The following is a 16385-nucleotide window of genomic DNA, read 5'->3' as shown; positions in this document are numbered from 1 at the left end:
GAGCGAGGGGCCGCGCTGATGCCGGGAGCTCCCTCCGTCCCCGGGAAAGAATAAGAAAATCCGCCCCCGGGGAGGGAGGGGCCGCGCCGATGCCGGGAGCTCCCTCCTCTGACCCTCAGGATGCACTGAGCCCTGCATTAAGCCTGAAACTCTTACTATAGACACTTACTATTATCCACAAAACCTTATTTCAGGAATCCTCGCTCCAGCTTACCATACCCCTCAAACCACACGCCTCTGCAAGACCCACCAGATCTGCATACAGAGATTCCCTCCAGGTTCCCCCAAAAAAGTCCATTCTCCACAACACCATTGAAAAACGTGCTCTATCAACTGCCGGTCCGCATCACTGGAACTCTCTTCCGCCAGATCTCCGCCAGGAACATTGCCATATCACCTTCAGAAAAAAATTAAAAACTTGGCTGTTCGCCCAAGCATACCCCTGAAGAAACCGCAGGATCACCCCCACAGTTACATACCCCGCGGTTGCGGCCTCCTTCAGCAACTCAAAAAAGGAACTATTTCTCGGCTAACTGCACTTTAATATAACTTGCCTTATATTACACACCACGTAATTTTGTATATAATGCTTACCATGTAAACACTCACGTTTCTGCTTATTTGCTTTGTTTCTCCAGTTAGAAATTGTTTAACCTATCCTTTTCTCTAACAACCAAGTTCCACATTCCCTGTTATAATGTAATTTCTTGCTTCCATTGTTAACTGGTTTTTCCCCCTAGTTCATTGTAAACCGGTACGATAAGACCTGGTCTTGAGCATCGGTATATTAAAAGAATTTAAATAAATAAATAAATAAACTCGGTGCCAGTGCGGGAGGTAAAATCAAACTCCCAATGCTCTGCTAATGCAGGGGGAGCTACATCTGTTGCTTTACAGATGGTAGTAAATGTAGAAACAGAACTGGATTTCTTTATTCTCTTCTATTATAATTTCTGATAAAAGAAACTTTTAGTTAGAAGCTGTAGAAGGCTGAGCTGCAGCCCCCAACCACACAGCACTATATATTATGCTGAGGCTGGCACATATAGTTACAGACACTGAAAGGAAACATAAGAAAATGCCATACTGGGTCAGACCAAGGGTCCATCAAGCCCAGCATCCTGTTTCCAACAATGGCCAATCCAGGCCATAAGAACCTGGCAAGTACCCAAAAACTAAGTCTATTCCATGTAACCATTGCTAATGGCAGTGGCTATTCTCTAAGTGAACTTAATAGCAGGTAATGGACTTCTCCTCCAAGAACTTATCCACTCTTTTTTTAAACACAGCTATACTAACTGCACTAACCACATCCTCTGGCAACAAATTCCAGAGTTTAATTGTGCGTTTAGTAAAAAAGAACTTTTTCCGATTAGTTTAAATGTGCCCCATGCTAACTTTATGGAGTGCCCCCTAGTCTTTCTACTATCCGAAAGAGTAAATAACCGATTCACATCTACCCGTTCTAGACCTCTCATGATTTTAAACACCTCTATCATATCCCCCCTCAGTCGTCTCTTCTCCAAGCTGAAAAGTCCTAACATCTTTAGTCTTTCCTCATAGGGGAGCTGTTCCATTCCCCTTATCATTTTGGTAGCCCTTCTCTGTACCTTCTCCATCGCAATTATATCTTTTTTGAGATGCGGCAACCAGAATTGTACACAGTATTCAAGGTGGGGTCTCACCATGGAGCGATACAGAGGCATTATGACATTTTCCGTTTTATTCACCATTCCCTTTCTAATAATTCCCAACATTCTGTTTGCTTTTTTGACTGCCGCAGCACACTGAACCGACGATTTCAATGTGTTATCCACTATGACGCCTAGATCTCTTTCTTGGGTTGTAGCACCTAATATGGAACCCAACATTGTGTAATTATAGCATGGGTTATTTTTCCCTATATGCATCACCTTGCACTTATCCACATTAAATTTCATCTGCCATTTGGATGCCCAATTTTCCAGTCTCACAAGGTCTTCCTGCAATTTATCACAATCTGCTTGTGATTTAACTACTCTGAACAATTTTGTGTCATCTGCAAATTTGATTATCTCACTCGTCGTATTTCTTTCCAAATCATTTATAAATATATTGAACAGTAAGGGTCCCAATACAGATCCCTGAGGCACTCCACTGTCCACTCCCTTCCACTGAGAAAATTGCCCATTTAATCCTACTCTCTGTTTCCTGTCTTTTAGCCAGTTTGCAATCCACGAAAGGACATAGCCACCTATCCCATGACTTTTTACTTTTCCTAGAAGCCTCTCATGAGGAACTTTGTCAAAAGCCTTCTGAAAATCCAAGTATACTATATCTACCGGTTCACCTTTATCCACATGTTTATTAACTCCTTCAAAAAAGTGAAGCAGATTTGTGAGGCAAGACTTGCCCTGGGTAAAGCCATGCTGACTTTGTTCCATTAAACCATGTCTTTCTATATGTTCTGTGATTTTGATGTTTAGAACACTTTCCACTATTTTTCCTGGCACTGAAGTCAGGCTGACTGGTCTGTAGTTTCCCGGATCGCCCCTGGAGCCCTTTTTAAATATCGGGGTTACATTTGCTATCCTCCAGTCTTCAGGTACAATGGATGATTTTAATGATAAGTTACAAATTTTTACTAATAGGTCTGAAATTTCATTTTTTAGTTCCTTCAGAACTCTGGGATGTATACCATCCGGTCCAGGTGATTTACTACTCTTCAGTTTGTCAATCAGGCTTACCACATTTTCTAGGTTCACCGTGATTTGATTCAGTCCATCTGAATCATTGCCAATGAAAACCTTCTCCATTACGGGTACCTCCCCAACATCCTCTTCAGTAAACACCGAAGCAAAGAAATCATTTAATCTTTCCGCGATGGCCTTATCTTCTCTAAGTGCTCCTTTAACCCCTCGATCATCTAACGGTCCAACTGACTCCCTCACAGGCTTTCTGCTTCGGATATATTTAAAAAAAGTTTTTACTGTGAGTTTTTGCCTCTACAGCCAACTTCTTTTCAAATTCTCTCTTAGCCTGTCTTATCAATGTCTTACATTTAACTTGCCAATGTTTATGCTTTACCCTATTTTCTTCTTCCAATTTTTGAATGAAGATCTTTTGGCTAAAATAGCTTCATTCACCTCCCCTTTTTTTTTTTTTTTTTTTAATTTAAAGATTTTTATTGAAACAACAACATAAAGCAACCTACAGACCGGACCATATAATCAGGAGAACAACATGCTTAAGAAACAGCCCGGATATGAAAACAAAACCGTTATCTGCTGTAGGTTATACATCAAAGGTTTGCAACGAAGTTGTTCACATTGAATTTATATAATCCACTCCACCCCCCACCCCCCATGCTTCACAGTTACAATGTCAAAATTTGCACAAACATAGTATAAATGGTGTCACACCAGAGAGAATAGATATGCCTATAGGGTTACCCCCAAGAGGATTAAAGGAGCCAAAGGATTTCCGCTACACATTCACTATTTAAGTCGGAATACCCAGGGATACACTAGAAAGCCAAGTGTGATAGGGATGCCAAATTGATGTAAAGCGAGAGACTTTCTTATGTTTAAATGCTGTGATTTTGGATAATAAAAAGATTTTACGCACTCTGTGTTGAATGTCCTCTAACTTGGGAATACTAGTAGCCTTCCATAAGCGCGCTATCTCACAACGACTAGCAGTGGAGATATACTGAACTAACTGATTGGAGTCCTGCGACAGCCCTGGGGGTGCCTGACCCAGCAATGCCTGTGCCGGTGTGAGAGATGGCAGCCCTGGAAAAAGAATACTCAGCCATTGAAAGACCTGCCTCCAAACCACCTGAATTTGGGAACAGGTCCACCACATATGATAAAACGTGCCCTCCTCTATACAGCCTCGCCAACAAACATCTGGATAGAGAGGCATGAATTTGTGTATCTGTGAAGGACACTTGTACCAGCGGTATAACATCTTGTAAGAGTTCTCAATAAGAGAAGCAGCAATATGCCCCTTACCCATACTTTGAAAAATAGACTTCCATATCCGGGGCGACCAGCTTACCCGAAGGTCCTGCTCCCAAGCTTTCTGAAAGGTATAACTGGGGGGGTCTTGGACCAATAACAATTGATAAAGTCTGGAAATTATTTTAGGGTAGCTATGAGCCCTCTCACATAACTTCTCAAAGTCGGATTGTTCCTGAGCAAAGTGAGATGAAAGCATATTGGCCTTGGCAAAATGGGCTAGTTGCATATAAGAGTATATTGCTGATTCAGGTAAGTCATAAGTTCGTTTAAGATCAGCAAAAGGACGTAAAGCTGCAGAACCCCAAATATGTCCCCATGTTGTAATGCCCCGTTTCCTCCAAGCTAAAAAAGCCGAGCTCTCATAGCCTGGACGAAAAGCTTTATTGTGGAATAAGTGTGTACTGAGATGGTATTCCCTATTTCCCACCAGGAATGTACCATAATGCTGCCACAAATAAAGCAGCAGAAGCGTAGAGGGAGGTAACACCGCACCCAGGTCTACCACCCAGGTGTGCTTGGGCTGCCATATAAGACTACCAAGAGGAACAGTACCTAGAAGTTCCTGATTAATAAGAACCCATGGCTTCTGTCTGCGAGACGAGTTCAGGTCAACCAGTTTTTTAAACTGAGCAGCACGGTAGTAACGGATCAAATCCGGTACGCCCAGTCCACCTCTACTTTTAGGTTGTGTGAGTGCCCTGCGGGCTACCCGGGGCCGCCTTCCTGCCCAAATAAAAGCCATACACCGTCTTTGCCACTGTTTTAACATAGACACAGAAACCAGTACTGGGAGTGTCTGAAAAAGATACAATAATTTCGGAAGTATAGTCATCTTAAAGACAGCCATTCTACCCAGCCAGGATATCTGATAGCGATTCCACTCTTCCATATCCTTGGATAGTTTGTTCCAAAGCGGAGTATAGTTAATGGGAAGCAAATCGTGCGTAGCGCTGAGCTGAATGCCCAAATATTTAATTTGCGTTTTGGCCCACTTAAAGGGAAACAGCTCTTGAAGTAGACGGACCGTACGGGAGTGTAAATTGATATTGAGAACTTCTGATTTATCCCAATTTACTGTGAAACCAGAGACCTTACCGAAAGTCTCCATCTCAGCAATAACTGATTCAAGGGAATTGGCTGGGTCGGAGAGCGTAAACAAAATGTCATCAGCATAGAGGGATATCTTAGTAGAAATATTACCTATAGTCACTCCGGAGATATCAGCATTTCCACGAATAGAAATAGCAAACGGTTCAAGAAATAAAGCAAAGAGTAGAGGGGACAGCGGGCAACCCTGTCTAGTCCCCCTTCCCACCTCAAAAGGAGCTGAATAGCCTCCATTTACCTTCAAGCAGGCCCTGGGGGAATGATAAAGCTGCCCCAGCCACTGTAGATAGGAGGAGCCAAATCCCATATACTCCAAGGTTTGAAAAAGATAAGGCCAGTGCACTCGATCAAATGCTTTGTCCGCATCGATCGACAATGCCACGGCAGGGATTATGTGTTTTTGGGCATACCAGATAGTGTCCATAATTTTGTGAACATTATCAGCCGTAGTTCTCCCAGGGATAAAACCTGCCTGATCTACCCCCACCAATTGGGTTATAAAACAATTTAAACGGTTCGCCAAAATTTTGGCCAGTAATTTAACATCAATGTTCAACAAAGAAATGGGCCTGTATGAACCACAGACTGAGGGGTCCCGGCCAGGTTTAAGTAAGAGCGTAATCCCCGCTAAATTGGCCTGTGTAGACAAGGTAGACCCCGCCTTCAAAGAGTTAAAGTAATTCAACAGCAAGGGGGTAAGGGTTGTAGCAAATAATTTGTAAAACCGTGGAGTATACCCATCAAGGCCTGGTGATTTTCCCAGTTTAAGTGAGGCGATAGCTTCCTGTACTTCTACAGCGGTAATGTCCCTGTCTAAAAATTGTCTCTGAGCCGTCGTCAGAGTAGGGAGGGGAATCCGAGAAAGATAGGCCTCTATCGAAGCTCATTCACCTCCCCTTTTAACCATGCCGGTAATCGTTTTGCCTTCTTTCCTCCTTTCTTAATGTGTGGAATACATCTGGACTGTGCTTCTAGAATGGTATTTTTTTTAACAATGACCAAGCCTCTTGGACATTTTTTACTTTTGTAGCTGCTCCTTTCAGTTTTTTTCTAACAATTTTTCTCATTTTATCAAAGTTTCCCTTTTGAAAGTTTAGCACGAGAGCCTTGGATTTGCACACTGTTCCTTTTCCAGTCATTAAATCAAATTTGATCATATTATGATCTCTATTGCCAAGTGGCCCCACCACCATTACCTCTCTCACCAAGTCCTGTGCTCCACTGAGAATTAGATCTAAAAATGCTCCCTCTCTCGTCGGTTCCTGAACCAATTGCTCCATAAAGCTATCATTTATTCCATCCAGGAACGTTATCTCTCTAGCGTGACCCGATGATACATTTACCCAGTCTATATTGGGGTAATTGAAGTCTCCCATTATTACTGCACTACCAATTTGGTCAGCTTCCCTAATTTCTCTTAGCATTTCACTGTCCATCTCACCATCTTGACCAGGTGGACGGTAGTATACCCCTATCACTATAGTCTTCCCCGACACACAAGGGATTTCTACCCATAAAGATTCAATTTTGTATTTAGTCTCATGCAGGATGTTTATCCTGTTGGACTCTATGCCATCCTGGACATAAAGCGCCACACCTCCTCCCGACTGCTCCTCTCTGTCATTGCGATATAATTTGTACCCCGGTATAGCAGTGTCCCATTGGTTATCCTCTTTCCACCATGTCTCTCAGATGCCAATTAAGTCTATGTTATCATTTACTGCTATACATTCTAATTCTCCCATCTTACTTCTTAGACTTCTGGCATTAGCATACAAATATTTCAAAGTTTGTTTTTTGTTTGTATTTTCATTCTGCTTTTTAATTGATAGGGATAAGTTAGAATTTTTTAGCTAAGGTGAGTTTTTAGTTACAGGCACTTGGACTACTTTTCTAATTATTGGAACCTCACTGTCGGGATGCCCTAATTCTAATGCATCATTAGTATCCTTTGAAGATACCTCTCTCCGAACCATGCGCTGCTGAGCGACTGTCGGCTTTCCCCTTTGTTCTAGTTTAAAAGCTGCTCTATCTCCTTTTTAAAGGTTAGCGCCAGCAGTCTGGTTCCACCCTGGTTAAGGTGCAGCCCATCCCTTCGGAAGAGACTCCCCCTTCCCCAAAAGGTTCCCCAGTTCCTAGCAAAACTGAATCCCTCTTCCTTGCACCATCGTCTCATCCACGCATTGAGACTCCGGAGCTCTGCCTGCCTCTGGTGACCTGCGCGTGGAACAGGGAGCATTTCAGAGAATGCTACCCTGGAGGTTCTGGATTTGAGCTTTCTACCTAAGCGCCTACATTTGGCTTCCAGAACCCCCCTCCCACATTTTCCTATGTCATTGGTGCCCACATGTACCACGACAGCCGGCTCCTCCCCAGCACTGTCTAAAATTCTATCTAGGTGACGCGTGAAGTCCGCCACCTTCGCACCAGGTAGGCATGTTACCAGGCGATCCTCACGCCCACCCGCCACCCAGCTATCTACATTCCTAATAATCGAATCACCAACTATGACGGCCGACCTAACCCTTCCCTCCTGGGCAGTAGGCCTTGGGGAGATATCCTCATTGCGAAAGGACAATGCATCACCTAGAGAGCAGGTCCTTGCTACAAGATCCTTTCCTGCTGCACCTGGTTGGTGCTCTCCCATCATGAGACCTTCTTCCTCCAAGGCAGCAGAGAACATTTTTATTTCTGGTGACAACTCTACTGTTCCAATAAATCCAACGTAATATAGATAAAATTGGTCCCGCGACAGACCCCGTCTTTCGCCAAAAGGCTGCGTCGGGAGGGACAACACAAGACGTTTACGCACCCTATAATATCTTACATTTTATCTATATTACGTTGGATTTACTGGAAGAGTGGAGTTGTCATTACAAATAAGACGCCCTCTGAACTCTGTATGGCCCTTTACCTGGCTCCACACTCCAGTTTTTGTACTGATTGTCTGGCGAGTGTGGATCCTTCTATTACTTTTGTGTATTTGGAGTTTCAAAAGAAGTTTGGCTCATCAGAAAATTGAAGCGTCATGGGATAGAAGGCAATGTCCTATTGTGGCCTGGTATCCGGCTGAAGCATAGGATAGAGAGCAGGAGTAAATGGTCCTCTCTCACACTGGTGAAAGGTAATCAGTGGAGTGCCACAGTGATCTATACTGCGACCAGTGCTTTTTTTTTTTTAATATACATTTATCTGTAAAAGCGCATGCAGAACGAGGGAATCAAATTCACAGATGACACAAACTCATGCAAAGTTACTAAATCATGGGCCAAGTGTGAGGGATTGGAAGAGGACCTGCCCTCATTAAAATTTAATCTGCTGTTCAGACACCAAGTTTCCCCACTCTCATGAGGTCCTGCCTGCAATTTCTCAAGGTCCTCTGCAGCCTGAACATTGCTCCACCGTATCTGATCCCAGCATGCAGTAAACATGAGCTATAGGGAGAAATGTATTGGCCCATGCTAAGTTTTTCATTGAATGGAGCCAGAGCAGTCCCGATACACATGGGTCGATCTCTGCTCGCAGCAGAGAGAGAAAGAGAATGGTTTACGGATGACACCTTTTAAAGGCAATGCCCCTTGGCTCCCACCGTTGTGTGGCCATGGAAGAAGCTGCAGCATTAGACCGTTGCCACATAATTGACAGCCTGCCCCAGAATCAACATTCCTTAAACTTTTCCACCTCATTCCATCTCCTGAAGAAAGCTACCGGGTGCCTGGCAGCCATCAGTCTCCGTTCTCTCTCCCCCCCCTTCGTCTGCAGGGAATGAGGGTGAAGGGGTTGAAGTTGGAATGGACAGAGGAAGCAGACATGATACAGCACCGAGCACAGTTTAATTTGCTATAGCAAGGTTAACAAGTTTTATAAATAAAAAAATAAAACACATTTATTTAAAAAAAAAAAAAAGGTCTCTTAAACTAAACCAAAGCTAATTTTGATGTAATTCCTGGATGGAATTATATTCCCATCTTGGATGGACAGTCACTTTGGAAGAATTTAAACTTTGTACAAAAGGTTCTTGTACCATAGACCAGCTGATGAATGACAGACGCTACTGCCGAAGAGTTTCAACTTGTACCAATTCAACTCTTCTCTCTGTCACCCGAAACCCAATATATGCACATGTGGTTCTGTGTAATTAGCAGTACAACGCTCTGCTGCTGAGGAGGGTTTCAGCAGCCAGAAGGACTTTGTCAAGAAATTATTAAAAAAAAGAAGGATGGTTGCACTCCTTCAAGTCAAAAACAAACAAAAAGTGACATTACACAATTCAACATTTGTAACTAATGTGAGTTAATAAAGGAGCCAGCCACGGCTCCCAAGCTGCCGCTGGCACAAAAACATGCCCGGAGGTGTTCAGTTTCCTTTTCCATTATCGAGCCTAAGAAATACCTCTCTCTCACATTTTGACAGCTGTGTTTACAGGCATGATAATGACATTTTCATATGAAAGAGGAGGAGGAGGGCAGGATCAAGTCTCGCTACTTATCTGTGCAGTCCACACAAATGAAAGATTTCCTGGCGATACATTTCTTGCACACCACCTTTCGGCAGAGTCGGCACTGGTTTGGACTTCGGGCTTTGTTGCAGGCTCGCTTGACTTGGCAGGAACGGAGGGTACTGTCGGTGGCAGGCACGTCCGTCAGGTCTTCAGCAGGCGCGGCGGCCCGGTTTCTGCTCGTGATGTTCTCCTCGGCCAGCTCTTTCCCCAGTTTCAAAATGAAGTCTCTTCTGGATATCTTTACGCTGGTCACGCTCTTGTACAAAATCCAGGCGTTGATGGCCGCTAGGTCCAGCATACTGTAAAAGGGGTGAACGGGCCACCGTCGGGACGCCATCCTTACAGAGTATTTCCAAGCCATCTGGTCAATCATTTCGACTCCTGACTTTGCCTTGTTGTGACACGGCCCTGAACCGGGCTCGCTCTCAGCCTCGGGCTGCGTGCTGGTCAACAAGATCCAGTCTTTGTTTGCTGCTTCCCCTTGGTGCGTCGGCACGGGAGCGTCGCCTTTTTTCGATCCTTGTGTGGTGGGCAGAACCTCATGCGAGCTCTCCACCTCGGCGGGCACTTCTCTTCTCTCGCAATCCACCATACCAGCCAGGCCGGGACGTCCTCTCTTCAGACTGTGCGCAAGACTCAGCGAGGCGAAGAAGTTAGCGCAGGTAACTTTTCGGGCCGTATTTGCCTGCAGCTCCAAGAGTTTCGGGTCATCTTTTCCAAGGCAGGAAAAGCCATTGAGAAGATATTTGGAGTCCTTGGGCGCAGGGAGCCAGGATTTCCGGCCATACCGAGCTGGCCTGGAAGGCATGGACTGCAGAAACTGGCAGCTGGCTTTCAGCGGGAAGAGCTGCTCCTCTGCCGCGACACACGAGCCAGCTCGGTAGCACATTTGGACATTTCTAATGAACCTGCTCCAGATCGCTGGAAGCAGAGCGAGCTTCTCATCAACTCTCAGTCTCTCTGCTCGAGTGGGCACCTCGTCAAAGCTCAGATACTTCAGGATTTCCCTGAAGCGGTGCCTTGACATGGCACTCCTGCAGAAGGGAATGCCCCAGTCATCCGACCAGAGGGAGTCCAGCTCCAGACCTTTTGCCCTAGTGGCCCCACGGATGTACAAGACAGCAATGAATGCCAGGAGCTCGGAGCTCGACACCGACCAATCCTCCCTCACCCCTCGCCGGTCAGCTTCTTTTTCCGTGCAGTTTTTTAATTTTCTCAGGATAAAGTGATCAATGAGGAGGAACCAGAAGCTGGCCGCACTGCCATCGGGATGGGGAGTTGGCCCTGGCTCCTCTCTAAGGGCGTTCTTCTGGGCCCACCCCGCTGGCGCACTTCTGGCACCGCCGGGAGAGACTTGCTGCTCGCCAGGAGCCACGGGCACTGCAGGTCCGTTGTTCTCTTGGCGGCGGGGAGCATCGGGAGGCTGGGCGACTTGCGCAGGTGGATTGTTGGGATCTTCGCTGCTCCCCCCTTTAGCAGGGCGGTCCTCGGCCGATGCAGGTCGCCGTCTGCGGCCTCTACCACGAGCGCCACGGCGAGCTCCACCCTTATCTCGAGAAGATCGGCGTGGACACTTGCGTGTCCCTCCTCTGGTCAACGTTTCTGTAAGACACAGAACAATAAATTGGATTGGTTTTATTACTTACAGGTGAAAATAAAAAAATGCTATTTGTGCTCCTGGATTCTTAGCATTGTTTCAGCATTTGGGGGCTGCATCATCAATAGAGCTCCCCCAGCTGGAGGAGCTAACTAGAGGCCCAACTGGTTCATAATCTTGATTTAACACTCCTCACCTTCTGACAGATCTTCCCTCAGTTCATTTCTTCTGGCGTCAAACCACATTACCCCATCTCGTCAACGTATCTGCCTGTACATTATCAAATATCTATACATAAAATGTATGTTCTTTGTTATGCTGCCACCCAGTGGCAGCTTGTGATATCGCACAAACTTAGATTCTCTGGTTCTAAAGATCCCTTTGTCCAATTGGCCATTGTTTAAAAATGCTGCTGAGCTCCTTTATTGGGTCACCTACCTCTTCTCACTGGACTTCTCTTATTTGTTCTCTTGCTTTCATCAACAACCCCTGCATCTGCCAGCCGAGAAAGAGCTTCACTTTCATTTGTCCTACTCCTTCTTTGTCCCTTCCCATCCTGGCTCACATCTGTCTGACTTGATTAAAGAGAACCGGCCGGTTTTGCTTGCCCCTTAGGCTTTATTGGATTCAGAAACAAAAGGGAAACGAACATTTTCCTAAACTGTTTGAGCCCTTCCACTTGAATAGAAACCAATGAATGCAAACCCTATGGCCTCGGATGAGCAGCCGTGGTTTCCTGAAACCCTTTTCATGACGCACACGCATACTCTGTGACACTTCCTCTTACCCTGCACGGCATTTGTGATGTGACTCACCTGTGTACGAGTGAATAACTTCTCTCCCCCCTGACTCCTGGGGGTGCAAGACGCGCAGCTCCTCCTCTTGTTTAACCCTCGATATCTCAGGCTCAATCATGCGACAATCTATTTCTGGGGATATAAATAAAATGTAAAAAATGGTAGGAATATAATATTAGAGGAATCCACGAGGCTTAATAATATGGGGAGACCTCACGTCAAGGAGGACTGTGAGCAGTTTTCTAGTTGGCACTTGAAAGGCAACCAAAATGATAAAGGGGATGAAACAGCTTCCATACGAGAAAAATCTAAAAAGGAGGTTAGATCTGTTCAGCTTGGAGAAGAGACGGCTGAGGGGGGATATGATAGAGGTCTACAAAATCATGAGAGGTCTAAAACAGATAGATGTGAATCGGTTATTTACACTTTCAGATAACAGAAGGACTAGGGGACACTCAAAGTTAGCAAATAGCACATTTAAAACAAATCTGAAAAAATTTTTTTTTTTTAACTCGACACACAAGCTTTGGAATTCATTGCCAGAAGACGCGGTTAAGGCAGTTAATGGCTGGGTTTAAAAAAGGTTTGGACAAATTCCTGGAGGAGAAGTCAAACTATTATTAACCAGGAACACTTAGGGAATAGCCCCTGCTCATCACTGTGCAATAGCAGCATGGGATCTATTTACCATTTGAGATCTTGCCCGGTTCTTGTGTCCTGGATTGGCCACTGCTTGGAAACAGGATGCTGGGCTTGAGGAACCCTCATTTTGACCCAGTATGGCAACTTCTTATGTTCATGGGGGCTTATGTTTTATTATATTTGTAGTATGTTTTATACATCCTCTTCCATGCATTAGGCCCCATATTTTGCAATATTCCTCCTTCTATATTATTGTTGGAAAAGGCAGAATATCAAATGACTCCAAATAAATATTCTTAACACAGAACATCCCCAGGAAAGTTCTGATTGATGCCACACAGCCGTCTTTACCTCTGTCTGTAGTTATCACATCACATCATACAGCCTCTCAGGGCTCCAGCTTTGCAGCATTAGTCCCAAGCTACTATATAGATGCCTTTTTCCAATTATTCTCCCCTAATGTGTAAACTCATTGTCACCCCTGCATCTTCCACCAAAAACTAACAAGCAAAACAGTCATCAGCGCTATCAGTGTTTGTTATAATTATGAATGCATACAAAAAGAAAATCAAACAAAATGAGCTTCAGTAAATCAGCCCCCAAGGCTGCTAAAAGTGCAGATAATGCAGTCCTTACCTAGAGAGATCAGAGTCTCATAATTCTCCTTCATCACCTCCCTGTAAAGTTCCTTCTGCCCTTCATCTAAATACCCCCACTCCTCCTGGGAGAAATGGACAGAGATGTCCTCAAACATCACAGACATCTGAAATGCAAACCAGAGACACATGGATGGGGCTCAGCTGGCTTTATCCTTGTAACATTTTATCATAAAACAGAGGATGCCTGGATGCCTCTTCCTCGGGAACTGCAAGACTTCTTTCTCTTCTGCCCCCAATCCAGTTTCCTCCATGGATCGCAAGATTTGCAAAACATTCTCTAATAGCAGGGACACAGAAATCACTGCCTGGATAAGTCAGTGAATAATAAAACAGGAGCTGTAACAGAGCATTACGTAGAACATCAGGAACATCAAGCTCTGTTGCATCTGGAGAACTCACAGGCCGATACAGTACAGTGCGCACTGTTAACCTGTACTTGGACGCGCGTTTTCCCTTAACCCTTATTCAGTATGGGGCGGAAAACTCAAGTCCAACCCACCGAACCTAATAGGGCCCTCAACATACAAATGCATGTTGAGGGCCCTATTAGGTATTCACGTGCGATTCAGAAAGTAAAATGTGCAGCCAATCCACACATTTTACTTTCAGAAATTAGCGCCTACCTAATTTCTTCCGGCACCAGGAAAGTGCACAGAAAAGCAGTAAAAACTGCTTTTCTGTGCACCCTCCGACTTAATATCATGGCGATATTAAGTCGGAGGTCCCGAAGAGCAAAAAAAAGTTTAAAAAAAAAATTGAAAGTCGGCCGGCGGCTCGAAAACCGGACGCTCAATTTTGCCAGCGTCCGAGCCCGTGGCTGTCAGCGGGCTTGAGAACCAACACTGGCAAAATTGAGCGTTGGCTGTCAAACCCGCTGACAGCCGCCGCTCCTGTCAAAAAGGAGGCGTTAGGGATGCGCTAGTGTCCCTAGTGCCTCCTTTTGCCTGTTTCTACCGCCGGGCCTCATTTAAATACTGAATCGTGCGCACTGGCAAGTGGCAGGTGCGTTCGCCCGCTCTCCCACGGACTTTACTGAATCGGCCTGTCACTGTGCTAAATCCTAACAAAGCAAGAATAGTTTTATGGCCTGGGAAGCGACAACTCTTTCATTTCTAGTTATTTTCACAGTTCACATATCACTCAATGCGTTTTGTGATATTTTTACATTTAAGCTCTTGATTTCTAGCAGCTCAAACAAAACACAGTGAATAAAGGAAGGGGTGAGGAGGGTGAACGCAAAGAAATCCCAGGAAGCAGAATCTGAGATCATCACAGAGCTGGAGGAGCTGACGCTGGGCGATAGGAGGAGAAGCAAGGGCTGTAGGGAACAGAGTGCAGTGTTTTTACAGTAATAAATAAATACATCGGTGGATATACAAATTGCAAAACAAAGCGAAATAATTAACCACTGAAACCCCTCCCTCGTCACACACTAAACCCAGAAAAATGTTCTGCCATTGCTTGGTCCAAGTGGGAGCAGTTCTCTGACTTTGAGAAGTTAATGGGGCAGGATGCACCACTAAGAACATGGCAATTTCTTATGCTCTTAATGGCGCATCCTGTCAAAGCTGGCCCCCACCACCCACTCCCTTCGTGCCCCGGCTTCACGCAGTCCTGCGTTTACCCCACTAGAGGCAACAATACACAATAAGCAGCCTAATGTCCAGAAAGAAAATTTATTGTCTAAAATCAAAATATGCAATGAGCCCGACTCCAGCCGAGTTTCGCCCTCTATCAATAGGGCTGCATCAGGGGAGATTGCATAAGGTAATCTTAAATCTTCATCATAGGGTTGTGAATAAAACCTGTGCAAGGTACATAATTCGGATGCTGGTTCAGTGTATAGCAGCGCTATTCTGCAGAGTAAATATTCAAGATCTTGAATATTGAATATTCAAGATCTTGAATATTTACTCTGCAGAATAGCGCTGCTATACACTGAACCAGCATCCGAATTATGTACCTTGCACAGGTTTTATTCACAACCCTATGATGAAGATTTAAGATTACCTTATGCAATCTCCCCTGATGCAGCCCTATTGATAGAGGGCGAAACTCGGCTGGAGTCGGGCTCATTGCATATTTTGATTTTAGACAATAAATTTTCTTTCTGGACATTAGGCTGCTTATTGTGTATTGTTGCCTCCACGGCTTTATTAAGCAGCCTTCCTTGCTGTTTTGTTTACCCCACTAGAGGCGGGAACTTACCGCGCCGCTCATCAGGGAGGCAACACTACAGGTCCCTGCGGGCAGTGGGGTCAAGCCTGCCAGGCAAGTGCGGGTCCAACCGGCAACCCTGCTTACCCCCACACTCCCCGCCCGCCCTCTCTCTCCCCTCTCTGCCCTTCCTGCGTCCTCTCCGCCTCTTCCACTGTCGACACAACCCCTTCTGTCTTTCACCCCCTTCCCTTTCTCACTCCCCCCTCCCCAGTCACCACCGAGCAGAAAGGAAGTCTCCTCCTCCTACCTCCTCCTCCGCCGCCGCTGCTGCTGCTGCTGCTCTCGAAGGCGGCGTCCCCGGTTCCCAGGCAGCCGCCGGGAAGATGGGGGCGCTCTCCCCCGGCGGCGCTTCCGTCCACGCCCCTTCCTTCTTCCGCTTCCGGCATTTCCTGCCGGCGCGTCCCCCGTGCGTCATCACGCCGCGACGTCGGCGACGAAGAGGGATTCCAGGATCGCCTTCACCCGCCGCGAAGGGGGAAGCCGGCGGCGCGCGACTGCGCGAGAAACAAGCGCGAGCCGGCAGGAAGAAGAGGGAGCCGGAGGGGGTCCTCGCGCTCTTGGGAGGAGGATCGTACGGACCAGGACCAGCGGAGCCGCTGCTCACTTCTGCCCGCCCTCAGGAGGATGGTAAGCAATCAGTGCTGGAGGGGCGGGATCTTCACGCCCGCTCTTAGGATTGACCAATCAGCGGCAGAGGGCGGGGTCCGGGAGCTGAGTGCCCGCCCCCTGCCCGGTGAGAGGGCGGATTCAGACTCCGATAACTTTATTGGCAGGACAATCCTACACCTGCTGCCATATAGACAGGCCGATTCAGTAACGCGCGCTCTCCCGGCCGGTGCGCGCGATTCAATATGTAAA

At 46.0% G+C, this 16385-nt stretch overlaps 1 protein-coding gene across 1 annotated transcript; it reads right to left on the bottom strand.

The window, feature by feature from the left end:
• Positions 1-8922: 8922 nt before the first annotated feature.
• On the bottom strand, positions 8923-16168 carry LOC115083475. Its single transcript, XM_029587329.1, has 4 exons — positions 15775-16168; positions 13285-13411; positions 12025-12138; positions 8923-11214 (listed from the first exon to the last, which is right to left on the bottom strand). The coding sequence occupies exons 1-4, from the start codon at positions 15940-15942 to the stop codon at positions 9593-9595; spliced, it is 2031 nt and encodes a 676-aa protein (XP_029443189.1). The 5' UTR covers positions 15943-16168; the 3' UTR covers positions 8923-9592.
• Positions 16169-16385: the final 217 nt, after the last annotated feature.

Source organism: Rhinatrema bivittatum, chromosome 2 (genome assembly GCF_901001135.1).
Source record: "Rhinatrema bivittatum chromosome 2, aRhiBiv1.1, whole genome shotgun sequence".
NCBI lineage: Eukaryota > Metazoa > Chordata > Amphibia > Gymnophiona > Rhinatrematidae > Rhinatrema > Rhinatrema bivittatum.
The sequence above is the reverse complement of the archived record's forward strand: the minus strand, read 5'-3'. Positions and strand labels throughout refer to the sequence as shown.